Here is a 13,910-nt window from a genome sequence, read left to right as displayed (position 1 = left end):
ATGTGCCACCATGCCTGGCTGACAAATTCAGTTTTGAAGGTAGAGGCAACAACATTTCCTGGAGGATTCCATGTGGATGGATGGAGCGATTCTCAGGTCTAGAGCAGCTGGCTGGGTGCATGGTAGGTTCAAGGGTCCTATTCTACATGAATTTCATTTGATTTGCATATTAACTATCCAAATATTTATGGAGAATAGGGCAGGTAAGCTGTGGCACATGAAAGTCAGGAGCTGTGACAGGAGATAGAAATATGACAATCAGCTGTGGCTGGTAGACTGCCAAGGGTGAAGGGAAATGTGAGCGGGCTCTCAGAGGCAGAGAAGAAAACACTGCACCCTGGTGCTGTTAGGGGAGGGGCAAGGAAACTTAAGAAGGGTGACCTTGGAGAGCAGGTTACATTGCAAGGTGGTGCACTGAAATGTAGGGAAAGGGCTAACTGGAGAAGTTCACTCTAAATTGTGGCTGAGGAATGGGCGCTAGCTGGAAAGGAAAGGAGTTCTAGGGAATGAGGTTTTTTTTTTTGTTTGTTGTCCAGTAGGGGTGGAAGGGATTGAACACAAAGAGTGTTTTTTGTTTTGTTTTGTTTCTGTGGTGCTGGGATTGAACCCAAGGCCTCACATGCGCTAGGCAAGTGCTGCACTACATCCCCAGTCTCCCCACTTTAAAAAATTATTATTATTATTAATGGGAGACAAGGTCTTGCTAAATTGCCAAGGCTGGCCTGGAATTTCCTGGTGACTGGCACCTCCTACCCCAGCCTCTCCAGTAGCTGGGAATACAGGCATGTGCCACCATGATCAGCATGTTTAGATATTTCAGTGGGATAGATACTATACAGTTATTTCTCAACCTAGATTCTAATGGCAGGCAAACTAAGTGGTTTAAGAGGCAAATGGAAGGGCTGGGATTATAGCTCAGGGGTAGAGTGCTGTTTTTGCTTGTGTGAGATCCTGAGTTCGATCCCCAGCACCCCATAAAAATAAAAATATTGTGTCCATCTACAACTAAAAAATAATTTTTTTTTAAAAAAGAGGCAAATGGAGCAGGTGTAGTGGCAAACACCTGTAATCTCAGCAATTCAGGAGCCTGAGGCAGAAGGATCACAAGTTCAAAGCCAGTCTCAGCAATTTATGGAGGTCCTAAGCAACCTAGAAGACCCTGTCTCAAACTAAAAAAATAAAAAGGACTAGGGCTGTGGCTTAGTGATTAAGTATGCCTGAATTCAATCCCTGGTACCAAACAAGAGGCAAATGGAACTGGAGGCACTTTGGAAAGAGTTAGGTGCCTCATAAAATCTAGTGGTTCTACAGGGTTTTGCATTCACAACCCAACGAATTTAGAGGCCCCAAGGAGAAAATGAGAGGAGATGTCTGGGTCTATGTCTGGGTCCTTTAGCCTACCTGCCGGTTTTAAGGACCCAGTGGGGGCATAGGTATGGAGGCCTAGGCATCTGTATTTGCTCACAGTCTCTGATCCAGGCAGAGGGGAGGTAGGTGTGAGGACTAAAGGGAAAAAACTCTGATAGCAAGTCAGAGTCTGGAGGCAGTAGGGGCCAGAGCACAGGAAGCTGAAGCAGAAAGGGGTCAGTGTCAGTTTCTCTGAAAGACAAGGAGAAGTGTGCAGAGGGGGCCACAGGCACTGGAGGAAGGCTTGCTATGGACTCCACTTTGCTCAGTGAGCTGAGGGGTGAGGTCCTTTGATAAGGGAGGGGGAGGCTGTGAAAAGGGGGAGAGAAGGTTCCAGGTGGTTTCCTGGAACAGCTGGGTTAGAAAGACCAGGCATTTGAGTACTGCTGGGAGCAGACGCAGAAGCCAAGATATTCCCAAATGGGGATGAAAAGGTGGATTTTCAGGGGTCTAAGCCTGTGCCTGCCCATCCATACTTGCTCCCCAGGCATGTCAGCCTGCTTTGCACTCCCCTCGCCCACTCATCTTGCTGCCTCATGATACCAGGAAGGTGTCCCTCTCCTCTGCTGGAACTGTAGCTGGAAGATGTTTAGAGAAGTTCCCATGCACAGGGTGCACGTATGACCCCATTTCTCCTCCCAGGGTCTGCTCACCCCAACAAAAAAAGCTTAGGGCCATCTCTCAATTGTTCAAATCCCATTTGGAGCTTCTGGAGTAAAAGGTGTGAGCGGGGGATTCAGGGCCATCCTCGACTCCCACCCCCACATTCCCCCAACTCTACTTTGGGAGCTGTCATACATCCCTAGCATAGAGATGGATGCTCCCTCTGCCTTCCCCTCTTCCACTATTTGGGTGCAGGGCAGAGGACTCTGTCCCAGCAGCGGATGGGGGCACGGGGTTGCTACCAGTTCTCTGCTAGCGACCAGAGTGTGGAGGAGGTTGAGGAATTAGCACTCCACCAGGGTATGTGTTCCTGGGGCAAACGAGGCCCTAGGGCTGAGGAATCTTGTTGGCTGGGAAGCCACTGAGTCAGGTCGGGGTTCATCGCACCGACTGGACTTGCCAGAACCCAGCGCGCCACCGCCTCCCTCCACACACGCACACACACTATCTGCAGAAGACCCGGTTCCCGCCAGTCCAGGAAAAGAAAGAGGGCGGCGGGGCCATTTTGGATAGGAGAGAAGCGGAGATGCGTTGCGAGCAAACCCCGACGCCGCCAAACCAGGAGCGCCGCCGGCTCGGCGGGCCAGGGCGGAACCCAGGGACGCACGCCGGCGAATCTAGCTAGATAGGGCGAACTTCCTGGAGGAGGAGAAGAAAAAGAAGAACCGAATTAAATCCCGGCCCGATCTTCAACGCTGAAAGGAGGAGGGGGGACAGCCAGCGGGCGTGCCCGCGCGTAGGATCCCCAGCAAAGGGGGTGGGGCCAGCGACGCTTTTAAAGTGGACGCCCGCGACGTCTTCCTAGACTCGCCGCAGTCGCACGACTCCGTGGGTCTGTGGTCCTATCAAACTCTCAGAAAGTTCCCAGTCCTACCCAGGCCCTAACCCTACAACACCTGGGTTGTCGCGCGCGGCCCGAAGGAGTTGGGTCTAGACGTCTGGCCAGGTCGTCGCGGGCTCCCAGGAGCAGCCCTCTAGCGGGTGAGGGCGCCGGGCGGTCGGTTGGGACCCCGCCCTCCGAGGCGGGGCGTCTGAGCGGCATTAGGACCCAGGCGCGGCGCGGGGGTGTGTCGCCGGCTCCCGCCCTTGGCGTGCTGGAGACGCCGATTTAAGGGTCTCGAAGCGCCAGTGCACGCGTGAGAAGCCCGGGCGTGTGCGTGTGCGTAGCTGTCTGGCGGCTAATTGCCCAGGCCATGGCCACCGAGCATGTGTTCCGTCTCCAGCCTTGTGGTGGGTGCTCGAACCCGCTGGTGAGGCGGAGGCCTGGCGGGAAGGTCGCTGTGTTATGCGGAGACCGGAGCCGTCGGGGGCACCGTCGCGGAAAAACGCTGCTGTAGCCAGCCTGCGCGGACCCGGGGCGAAAGGCTGTGGAGACTTATCAGCCTGGGGCGGGAGTCGGGGTGTGAGTTCGGCCGCGCGAGAACTAGAGTCAGGATGGGCACGCGCGAGGCGTGGGGTGGCCCGGGAAGGGTTTGTGGGCCCTGCGCGCTGGGCTGAAGGCTCTGCCCTCGCCGTCTTGAAATTAAACGAATGTTGTAGGCAGTGAAGGGTTGGGGGGCTCGGAGGTGGGCAGGGTGGAACTGTGGGGTCCCCAGCACCCCCGAGCGCAGAGCTCTTCCGAGCCCGGCATGCCGCCGCCTGAGAAAGCCTCATCTCACGTTTTGTCTGGCACCTTCTGTCGGGCGCTGCCGGGGAGGCCGCCGGCTGCTGGGGTCCCGGGCCTTTGGCGGTGCTCGGCGAGACCGCAGCAGCCTCTGGTTCGCCCAGACATCTGAGGAACCGCCCCGTGGCCTAGCCAGAAGCCGGGTTTGTCCGGCCATTTACCTGCACGTGGTGTGCGGGATGAGAGTAGGTGCTGCCGGTCCCAGCGACCTTGGACGCTACCTTTACCGCCCCGCTCCCTTCCTCCTGGATGCAGCCAGCTCCCACCTCGCGCGTACATCCGCATCCTGCCCCGGATCGATCCCCAGGTCTGCTAGCATAGAGCCGTTTTCCTTTCGTGCACGCGGCCCCTCCTGTGCTTCCTTCCTTGCAGTGAGGCACAAACAGCCAGGACCATCCGGGGCCCGCGCTGGAGTGTGCACAGAATCCCCACAAATACACACACCCCGCCCCTTCTCCCTCCCCGACCAAGGGCTCCTCCTCCCAGACGGCCCAGAATAGTGTAGACGCCCAAGGGAGGAGGCCTTTGCTGGTCGCCCTGGGTTATCCTTGGCATGTGAGGAACTTCGATGGGTGTTAGTGGCCCCTGGGATGGATTTGAGGGAGAGGAGAGATGTGCAGAGAGAAGGGTCCCGGCCCAAGTGTGGGTTTGGCAGTTGCGGGAGCCTGGGAGAAAGGCTGGTTTTAGTCTCCTCCCTCCAGTTCCGCAGGCCAGGGCTGGATTCTAATGAAACCTGGATTATTGATTTAATTGGGCACTGTTCATAATTTGATGGGGAAGACCTCCTGAGAAAGTCTCCTCCTCACCCCTTGCACACCTGGGCAACCGCTAGCAGATGGGCTAAGGAATTTAATTCCTTAAGTTAAGGCTGACTTTGGGTCTGCAGGGGGGCCCCCCTCTCCCTAGTTTTGCTGTCCCCTCCCTCTTTTTTCCCCCCAGGGTGGCCTGGGGCAGGTTCTTGGGACAGAAAAGAAGGAATCAGCAGGGTAAGTTGCAGGTGGACACAGCAGAGGGGCTGGTGGCAGTTGTTTGGCTTTCCTTGCAGAAAACTCTTCCGCCATGTCACAGAATGGATACCTTGAGGATTCCAGTGAATACTTTTCAGGTGTGTATATGGGAAGTTTCTTTATCAGAAGTCTCTAGGGGATTTTTGCCTACACACCAGTGTTCCCATGGTGTTTGCCACCTATCTGGTTCAGTACTGGTACTGGAATTCCTTTGGATCTCATCTTTCAGGAGGTTGTGATAAGAAGGGCAGCTGATGATACTGGCACTGGCAGTCCCTGGGGGTGCTGTGGTCCTGGGAGGGCTGTCTGCTCCTTCTCCTGGGTTACTGGCACCACCTGGTGTTCGCTCCCATAGTTCACTGCTACAATGCACTGGATATCTGGCTGGATCCTTAGGCCAAATGTTGTATATTTCTTTATTCCTCACCCCTCCCCCAGAGGGAGGGGCTGAAGCTGTCCCTTTAAGAAAGCCTAACCTCTCTGGGCATCGGTTGTCCCTGCTTGCATAGGTTTAGCTGCCCTTATCATGTCTGGGCTGGCTCTGGGCTGCCTGTCTTACACCCAGCCCCATGAACTGGCCTGGCTATCAGAGGATTGTTTAGTGGGGCCATGCTTAAACATAGTGGGGATGTGCTTTTACCCAGGATCCCCAGGGTATGGAGGCTCTGTGGGCCAGGATGCCTGGCATGCAGATTAGTTATGTGGCTACACTATATGATAGGAATGAGGACATGGCATGGCAGGACCACAATCATGGACCTGGTGACTCTAGCTGGGTAGGTCCTTAACTGGGGGTCCAAGAGCTGAGTCTAATAAAAGGTAAAACCCAGGGTAGAGGGAGAAGACAACAGTTATGGGGTGTAGTGGGTGCTAATAGGGGTGGCAAAGGGGAGACTGGGGCAGATTGGGGTTGGGGGACAGGTGGTTTTAAACAAGGCAGGGATGGGAGTTTGTCATGAACACTATGACAGAAGCACAGAGGACATCTTTTGACCCAATAGTTCTTCTCTGGGCTGTGGACAGTGCAGACCTGGTGCTGGGGTCGCCAGTCCCTGAGTGCAGGACATTGAGGGAACAAGGCCTGGAATGTGTGGAGGAAACTGGCAGGTGGGAGTGGAAATGAGTCAGGATGAGTCACTGGGAGGTGTAGATGTGCTGGTGACCCGTCCCTGTCCCTGCACAGGTGTTTGTCAGGCATTAGGGAGGTCTGGACTACGAGGACCTCTTTTGGGGGGCACCCACAAATGGGGAACCAGTCATAGAACTGTCTGAAAGAGATAACAGCTAGTCTAGAAGAGAGGTAGGGCTGGGTCATGCTGTGATCCTACAGAGAGTCAGAGCAGGGTCCAGGGAAGAGGAATATTTGCATGTTACTAGGAAGTCTTATAGAAGGAGGCCTGCCAGGGGTGTGGCAGAGTGGTGGGGGATGCTGTAGGAATTGAGGGGCAGCAAGATCTTTGCCTGGGTGTCTGGCATCATGGGGGAGGAGGGGCATGATGGGAACAGGGCTGGTGTGAACCTCCTAGAGGCCACCCCCTGGCTCTTTCTCAAGCTCTCTTGTCTCCTTGTGCCACATGCCTGGACTGGGTCTCTCAGCCTTGATGTTTAGCTCTCCTATCCTCCCTGGGAGGAGGAACTCTAGGCTCTATGCCAACAAAGCAGTTGGGGTAGAGGAGGTCATCTGGCTACTCCAGCAGCTCTGCCTTCTCATGGGCCCCCTAGCCTAGAGGTTGTGGGAGGGCAGGTGCTAGACAGTCTTATCTGTATTGTCTCACTTGTGCTTGGTCCAAAGTTTATAGAACAGACATTGTTCTCAAGCTAAAGGGCCAGAACAGTGCAGGGACTTGGTTCTTGCAGCTGGAAAACATTGGATAAAGTCACCTGGCTGGGGGCTCCAGCTGTGTGCTAGTTGCCACGCTCTGAGTGGGGTTGGGCAGACTAGAAGTTCTGCTTCCCTTGGCCAAGGCTTCTTTTCTGGCCTGCAAGAGACCTCTAATCATTCACTGAATGTGCCCTATGGAAAAGTCTAGAGATGCCTGCTCCTGGGGCTTGGAGCTCCTCCTTCTGACATGCAGGACTGATGACCAGGCCCTCTTGGATCTCTCTTGGTGTGACAGCTGCGTCTCTGGGCTGCTTCAAGAATGACATGGAGGATACCTCTGAGGTCCGGGAGGAGAGCCTGGGGGATGAAGCCTTCGACACAGTCAACTCCTCCATTGTATCTGGCGAGAGCATCCGGTTTTTTGTCAATGTCAACCTTGAGGTGCAGCCCTCTAAATCTGGTATGGGGCTGCAGCAGGGGCAGGCTGGAGGAGGGCAGGAACTTGGGCAAAAATGGCCCCATTTTACCAAGAGAGACCCTCAGAGGTGGGATGGTACCCTGAACTCTCCTACCTTTTCTCTAGGTAGTGAGGAGACATCCGGTGGCTGTGTGCTCCTACATACCTCCCGCAAGGTGAAGCCCCATCCTGTAGGGCAGTCCCGAGGTTTCTAGTTGGGGTAGAGGGAGCTGCTGCTTTTAGATCCCTCAAGCTGTTCCTTTTTGTCCTTGCCTAAAGGAGTTCCTAAACTGGGATCTCACCAGCTCAAGCTGGGCCTTCCCTCTTGGAAAGTGTTGTTGGTCCTGGTGGGTAGGGGCAGCCAGAAACCATTAAAGAAGGGGGGCCCTGGCAGGGATAGCAGTCTCATTTATGGGCCTGAGGATTCTGTGCTTGGGGTTCTCACAGTACCTGAAGTTAAAGAACTTTGGGGAAGAGATACGTGCACACCGGGATCTGGATGGCTTCCTGGCACAGGCCAGCATCATCCTGGATGAGACGGCTACTTCACTGGATGATGTACTGCGGACCATGCTGAGCCGCTTTGCTCAAGACCCCAACCATGCTGAACCTGACTGCAACTTGGACCTACTCATGGCCAAACTCTTTACAGATGCTGGGGCCCCCATGGAGAGTAAAGGTAAGGCCTATCTCCCTGCCTGCGCAGGGGAGGCTTGTGTGGGCAACTGCAGATACCTTCTTCCCTCTCCCCTCTACTCTTTCCTCAGTCCACCTGCTGTCGGATACCATCCAAGGAGTTACTGCTACAGTCACAGGGGTGCAGTATCAGCAGTCTTGGCTCTGTATCATGTGAGTTGCCAGATTGTGGCCACCACATTTGGCCCCTCTACTTGTCATACTGGAGCTAAGCATTTTATACCCCTGCAGAGGCTGACCCACCCAGGAGTGACACAAATCTGGTGGTACATCCAGTTTGGGAGGACAGGTTCCAAGCAATCCAACCCATTTTGTCCCTTTTTTGGCCACTAGTTGTCAAAGTCAAGAGTTTCTGGGTGGGTGTGGCCCTGGCTTCCAAGGGTGGCAAATGTGTTCTGTGTGCCCTTCTGTTTCTTGCCAGCTGCACCATGAAGGCCTTACAGAAGCGGCATGTGTGCATCAGCCGCCTGGTTCGCCCACAGAACTGGGGGGAAAACTCCTGTGAGGTTCGCTTTGTCATCTTGGTGCTGGCCCCACCCAAGATGGTGAGTGCAGGACTTGGAGGTGGCTGTGCTTCTTTGGGGACAGAGTCCCAGGTTGCCCTGCCCTCTTCTTGGGAGCATCTCTGAAGGTCACCTCACCCCTCTCCTTCCTGTCTGCCTAACAGTTATCAGAAACATCCTTGTTATGTCTCTGTTAAGTCCGAATTTCCTCAGTTTGCCCTAAACTTTGGCTTTCCGTCTTGACTGAAAAGAAGTGGTTTTACAATTATTGATTCCAACATTACTGCCTTTCTTTGTCCTGCATTCCCGGACCCTCATCCTCCTTCTCGTTGACTGATTTTCTGGCCAAGGATCTCTGTTCCTTCTTGGGCTGTATACAACTTGGTCAGGAGCACTCTGCCTTTGTAGAGGCTGAAGCTAGTACATTTTGGAGGTACTCTCTAAAAGGAAAAGGATTTTAAAATTCTGAATAGGAAATTTTGACCCAGGCCTTGAAAGGACCTTAACATTTAAGCCATTAGTTTGTTTTTTAATGTAGTCCTAGGGATTGAACCCAGGGCCATGCACATATTGGGCAGGAGGTGCTCTACCACTGAGCCCAGTATGTGCTCAGTGGGTTCTCCATTTTCTTCTTGAGGATTTTGCCTCTGCCTCTGATACAGGCTCCTTCCTCTCTCTTTCTGTAGGCAAAGGGGTACTGAGGGGAATGTCCCTGCCAAGGGCCATTATAAACATGCTGTCTATGTTACTGTGCTGAGGAAGAGAGGGAGGATGGCCAGAATAACTTCAGCTTCCTGAGCCAGTGTGAACCAGTGCACCCAGCTTTATTTATTTATTTATTTATTTTTATCTACTTATCTATTTTTATCTCTTTATCGATTGACTGATTGGCAGAGTTGCCCAGGCTGGCCTTGAACTTAGGATTCTTCTGCTTCAAATTTCCAAGTGGGATTATAGGCTTATGCCCAGCTGATCCCAAAGATTTTGTTGCTTAGAAGACTATGCCTAAATTTATAAGAAAAATACTAGCACGAGTGCCTTGGTACATGCTGTAATCCCAGCAGCTCAGGAGGCTGAGGCAGGAGGATCATAAGTTCATAGCCAGCCTCAGCAAAAGAGAGGTGCTGAGCAACTCAGTGAGATCCTGTCTCTTTTATTTAGAAAATAGGGCTGGGGATGTGACTCAATGGTTGAGTGCCCCTGAGTTCAATCCCCAGTATCCAAAAAAGAAAAATACTATGGGGCTGGTGTTGTGGCTCAGTGGTAGAGCACTTGCCTAGCATGAGTGAGGCACTGGGTTCAATTCTCAGTACCACATATAAATAAATAAAGGTCCATTGACAATTAATATATATATATATATATATATATATATATATATATATATATAAACAATACTACCTTGATGGTTGTCCTTATGATCTTCTGACTGGTGGAATTTGTGATGGAGTTCACTAATGCCTGGACTTTGGGGGAACAAAATTCACTGTCAGTCCACAGGAAGAGCACCTGCCACCTGCTTAGGAATGCCTGTGTTTGGCAAGGGCAGGGCTTCCTCTTTCTACACAGGCTGTAGATACAACTCTTCCATCCTCCACCTCCCAGAAAAGCACCAAGACTGCAATGGAGGTGGCACGCACATTTGCCACCATGTTCTCTGACATCACCTTCCGCCAGAAGCTCCTGAAGACCCGTACAGAGGAAGAATTCAAGGAGGCCTTGGTGCATCAGAGACAACTGCTCACCATGGTGATGCCAGGAATGAAGGAATACAGCGTGTTTTCCCTTCATGCCCACAAACACCCGCAGGTACAGGGTACTGGTGGGTATAGGTGGGAGGGGGCCTGGGTTGGCCAGGGCTAACAAGCACTCTTCTCTTCTCCCTAGCCCCCAAAGTGCAAGGACTTTGTTCCTTTTGGGAAGGGTATCCGGGAAGACATCATGCGCAGGTTCCCTGTGTACCCACTGGATTTCACTGATGGTAGGTGGCTCCGTAGCTTATCAGAGTTTATCCAGGGACACATGGGTATCTGTCCTGCATCCCCAACAAACGCTCTGTCCATCCCCCTTTCCTAGGAATTATTGGGAAAAGCAAGGCCGTGGGGAAATACATCACTACCACCCTGTTCCTCTACTTCGCCTGTCTCCTACCCACGATTGCTTTTGGGTCCCTCAATGACGAGAACACAAACGGGGCCATCGGTGAGGGGCTGGGGCTAGCCAGGGTGTGCTGGGCAGGGCCCTGGGCTATGGTGGACCCTGACCTCCCCACCTCTACAGATGTGCAGAAGACCATTGCTGGGCAGAGCATCGGAGGCCTGTTATATGCGCTATTCTCTGGGCAGCCGCTGGTGATACTGCTGACAACCGCACCCCTGGCCATCTACATCCAAGGTGCAGTGGGGGGTTGAGGCGGGAGATGGTGCCCAAGGTCCTGGGTCCGTCCAAGCTGGGCCCTGACTGCCCACCCTGCCCCACTGCCTGCAGTGATCCGTGTCATCTGTGATGACTATGACCTGGACTTCAATTCTTTCTATGCATGGACGGGCCTGTGGAACAGTTTCTTCCTCGCACTGTATGCCTTCTTGAACCTCAGCCTGGTCATGAGTCTCTTCAGAAGGTGACTTATCCTTCCTGAGCTGTGGGGACTCTAAAGGCTAGGGACCTGGGTCCTTATACCAGCTTCCAAAGCCCTGTAATCCTGGGGTGGATGGAGTACCCCTACCTTTTTTGCTGCCCCAAGGAGCTGGGGTGGGCTCATTGGGCAATCTAAGGCCTGGTCCTCTATGTAGAGAGTGGGAGAGAAGGGTGATCTATATAGATGCTAAGGGAGGCCTCTCTCTGAACAATGCTCTCCATCTTATGAGGCACGTTGCTTCTGACAGATCCACAGAGGAGATCATTGCCCTCTTCATTTCCATCACATTCTTGCTGGATGCTGTCAAAGGCATGGTCAAAAGTGAGTGCGGAGCTGGTGGCCACCTGCTGCAGAGGAAGCTAGATGGAGATTGGAGGCTCTGGGTTGTGGCCACATTGGGCATAGCTAAGGTTGTTCCTTCCCATGGTCAAGGGCACTCTGGGATCCTTCATTGGCAGAGAGCAACAGCCCCTGTGCTAGAGGGTGTCAGGGTTTCCCCAGACAGGATCAGAAATAAGGACAGGCCTGACAGTGTCAGAGATGGAGCAAGGACTGAGTATGGGGACCCTGGGTAGATTGGCAGGTCAGTGGGGTCCTGGTCGATATAAAAGGCCAGAGCTCTCTACTGCTTCTCACTCATTCTACCTCCCCTCAGGAGCCTTCTACCTTCAAGGCCCCACTCTGTCCCTTCAGAGTCCCTACCTCTCTCTCATCTCCTCGTTCTCTCACTGGGAAGGTGGGCCCCAACCTTTCACAGCCTATATGACTGAGGCCTGTTGGCCCATTCTGCAGTTTTCTGGAAGTACTACTATGGTCACCACTACTATACAAAAAGGACTTCATCCTTAGTGAGTTTGTTGGGCATCAGTACCAGCCTCAACACCAGCCTGCATACCACCCTCAATACCAGCTTCCTGGCCAGCCCTACAGAGCTGGCCATGACGGGAAGTCCCAGTGCTACACATTCAGGCCGGGCAACTGCAGTGCTCAGTCTCCTCATCATGCTGGGCACGCTTTGGCTGGGCTACACCCTCTACCAGTTCAAGAAAAGGTGAGGGGGACCTGGGATGAGGGGAAGGGCCACATGGCCCCTGGGCCATGCTGATCTGCTGGCTGTCTGCAGCCCCTACCTGCACCAGTGTGTGCGTGAGACCCTGTCTGACTGTGCCCTGCCCATCGCGGTGCTCACCTTCTCCCTCATCAGCTCCTATGGCTTCCAGGAAATTGAGAGTGAGTGGGGCCTTACAAGTTAATTGGAGGTGGTATGGGCTTGCTGGGGCGGGGAGACTGCAGGCTGAGCAGGATCCTGTCTCCTGCTACAGTGAGCAAGTTCCGCTACAATCCCAGTGAGAACCTATTTGAGATGGCAAAGATGCACTCACTATCCCTGAGGGCCATCAGCAGTACCATGGGCCTTGGCTTCCTGCTCTCCCTCCTCTTCTTTATTGAGCAAAATCTGGTGGCTGCTTTGGTCAATGCACCTGAGAACAGGTATATAGGACCACGAAGGGTGGGGAGAGTAAGTACCCAGCCCTCTGAGAGCTAATGAGGTTTCTGTCTACATGTGTCCATATGCTAAAGGCTGGTGAAGGGCACTGCCTACCACTGGGACCTCCTGCTCCTTGCCATCATCAACACAGGGCTGTCACTGTTTGGGCTACCCTGGATCCATGCTGCCTACCCCCACTCCCCATTGCACGTGCGAGCACTGGCTTTAGTGGAGGAGCGAGTGGAGAATGGGCATATCTACGAGACGTGAGTTTGAGAGTGGCTCCTAGAGAGCTGGGGAAAGAGCCATGTGGACTCTGGAGGAGGGTGGGGAGCCTTAGGCCATGTGAGCTAGGGAGGGATGGGGCCCAGAGGTAATGTAGCCCTGCATCCACATGTGGCCTGAGGTGGGCCATGTGGTCTTTTGGTTTGGGCCCCTGCAGGATTGTGAATGTGAAGGAGACGCGGCTGACTTCGCTGGGTGCCAGTGTTCTGGTGGGCCTCTCCTTGCTGCTGCTGCCCTTCCCACTGCAGTGGATCCCCAAGCCTGTGCTCTATGGCCTCTTCCTCTATATTGCACTCACCTCCCTAGATGGCAACCAGCTCTTCTCGCGTGTGGCCCTGCTGCTTAAAGAGCAGGTGAGTACCTGGCCTTGGGAGGGAGGGTAGGGTTGGTGACATGGCCAACCCTGCCTACACCTGGTCACTGCCTGCAGACATCGTACCCACCCACACATTATATCCGGAGAGTGCCCCAGAGGAAGATCCACTACTTCACAGGCCTTCAGGTCCTGCAGCTGCTTCTGCTGTGTGCCTTCGGCATGAGCTCTCTGCCCTACATGAAAATGATCTTTCCCCTCATCATGATTGCCATGATCCCCATCCGGTACGGACAGCTGGAGTTGGGGTACTGGCAAGAGGACTGATCTAGGGTTGGGAGGTTGGTAGGCTGGGTAGTGCCCCTACTTTCTCTTTTCTATTCAGGGCTTATCTTCCTGCCTGTTCTTCCTCTCCACAGCTACAACCTGCTGCCCCGAATTATTGAAGCCAAATACTTGGATGCCATGGATGCTGAGCACAGGCCCTGATTGGCAGGCCCTGGCCATACCCACTTCACCAACCCTCCCCACCCTCCCAGGCTGGCTTTGTGGCTGTGTAGGTGTGAGGTCTGTGTTGTTTCTCTGTGCTGTGTTCTCACAGCTGTCAGGCCTGGGGAGCCTGGACATTGTGGGGGTTCAGTGTGTGCGCACTCACTCCTCCCCTCATTAGCCTTTAGCTTTGGGTCAGGAACATGGCCCAGGGCAGTTTCTGCCCAGGGTGGGACTAAAAAGCAGGGTGGATTTTCTTTTGATAAAAGAGTCATATGCCTGAAAGAGAAAGATTTCCTTGATTGTATAAGGAACTCACTGTGTGCACATTAAAGAATAAATCTCCCGTTTCTGTGCTTCTATGTATCACATCCTTCCTTGTTACTCCAACCAGATCTGGGGTGGGGAAACATGTCCTATGTAAGTGGAATGAAGGGGACTGATGTTGAGTACTACCTGTGAGCTGTCACTTCCAGCC

The 13,910-nt window shown here is 53.5% G+C and overlaps 1 protein-coding gene across 5 annotated transcripts; it reads left to right on the top strand.

Moving 5' to 3' along the window:
• The first annotated feature begins 2,758 nt into the window (after positions 1–2,758).
• SLC4A11 (solute carrier family 4 member 11) lies at positions 2,759–13,766 on the top strand. Of its 5 annotated transcripts, none has more exons than XM_081290230.1 (20): positions 2,759–3,051; positions 4,779–4,838; positions 6,858–7,022; positions 7,146–7,195; positions 7,467–7,698; positions 7,787–7,868; positions 8,137–8,260; positions 9,824–10,027; positions 10,106–10,199; positions 10,295–10,420; positions 10,499–10,612; positions 10,706–10,838; positions 11,104–11,177; positions 11,649–11,907; positions 11,980–12,086; positions 12,179–12,347; positions 12,438–12,611; positions 12,788–12,983; positions 13,061–13,230; positions 13,363–13,766. In XM_081290230.1, the coding sequence occupies exons 2-20, from the start codon at positions 4,793–4,795 to the stop codon at positions 13,430–13,432; spliced, it is 2,589 nt and encodes an 862-aa protein (XP_081146356.1). In that variant the 5' UTR covers positions 2,759–3,051; positions 4,779–4,792; the 3' UTR covers positions 13,433–13,766. The 5 variants fall into 5 exon arrangements, with proteins under 5 accessions (XP_081146356.1, XP_081146357.1, XP_081146354.1 ...); XM_081290231.1 differs by lacking the exon at positions 2,759–3,051 and adding an exon at positions 3,098–3,206; XM_081290228.1 differs by lacking the exon at positions 2,759–3,051 and adding an exon at positions 3,146–3,300.
• Positions 13,767–13,910: the final 144 nt, after the last annotated feature.

The sequence above is a fragment of the Spermophilus citellus genome (genome assembly GCF_964194105.1).
Source record: "Spermophilus citellus genome assembly, chromosome: 4".
NCBI classification, from domain to species: Eukaryota; Metazoa; Chordata; class Mammalia; order Rodentia; family Sciuridae; genus Spermophilus; species Spermophilus citellus.
Note: the sequence above shows the minus strand (reverse complement) of the source record. Positions and strands in the feature narration are given on the sequence as shown.

Coding starts and splice junctions, on each gene's coding strand:
- SLC4A11 (XM_081290227.1), top strand. CDS start 3,356: ATGCGGAGACCGGAGCCGTCGGGGGCACCGTCGCGGAAAAACGCTGCT. Junction 12,612..12,787: donor AATGGGCATATCTACGAGAC/GTGAGTTTGAGA, acceptor GGGCCCCTGCAG/GATTGTGAATGTGAAGGAGA. Junction 12,984..13,060: donor CCCTGCTGCTTAAAGAGCAG/GTGAGTACCTGG, acceptor CACTGCCTGCAG/ACATCGTACCCACCCACACA.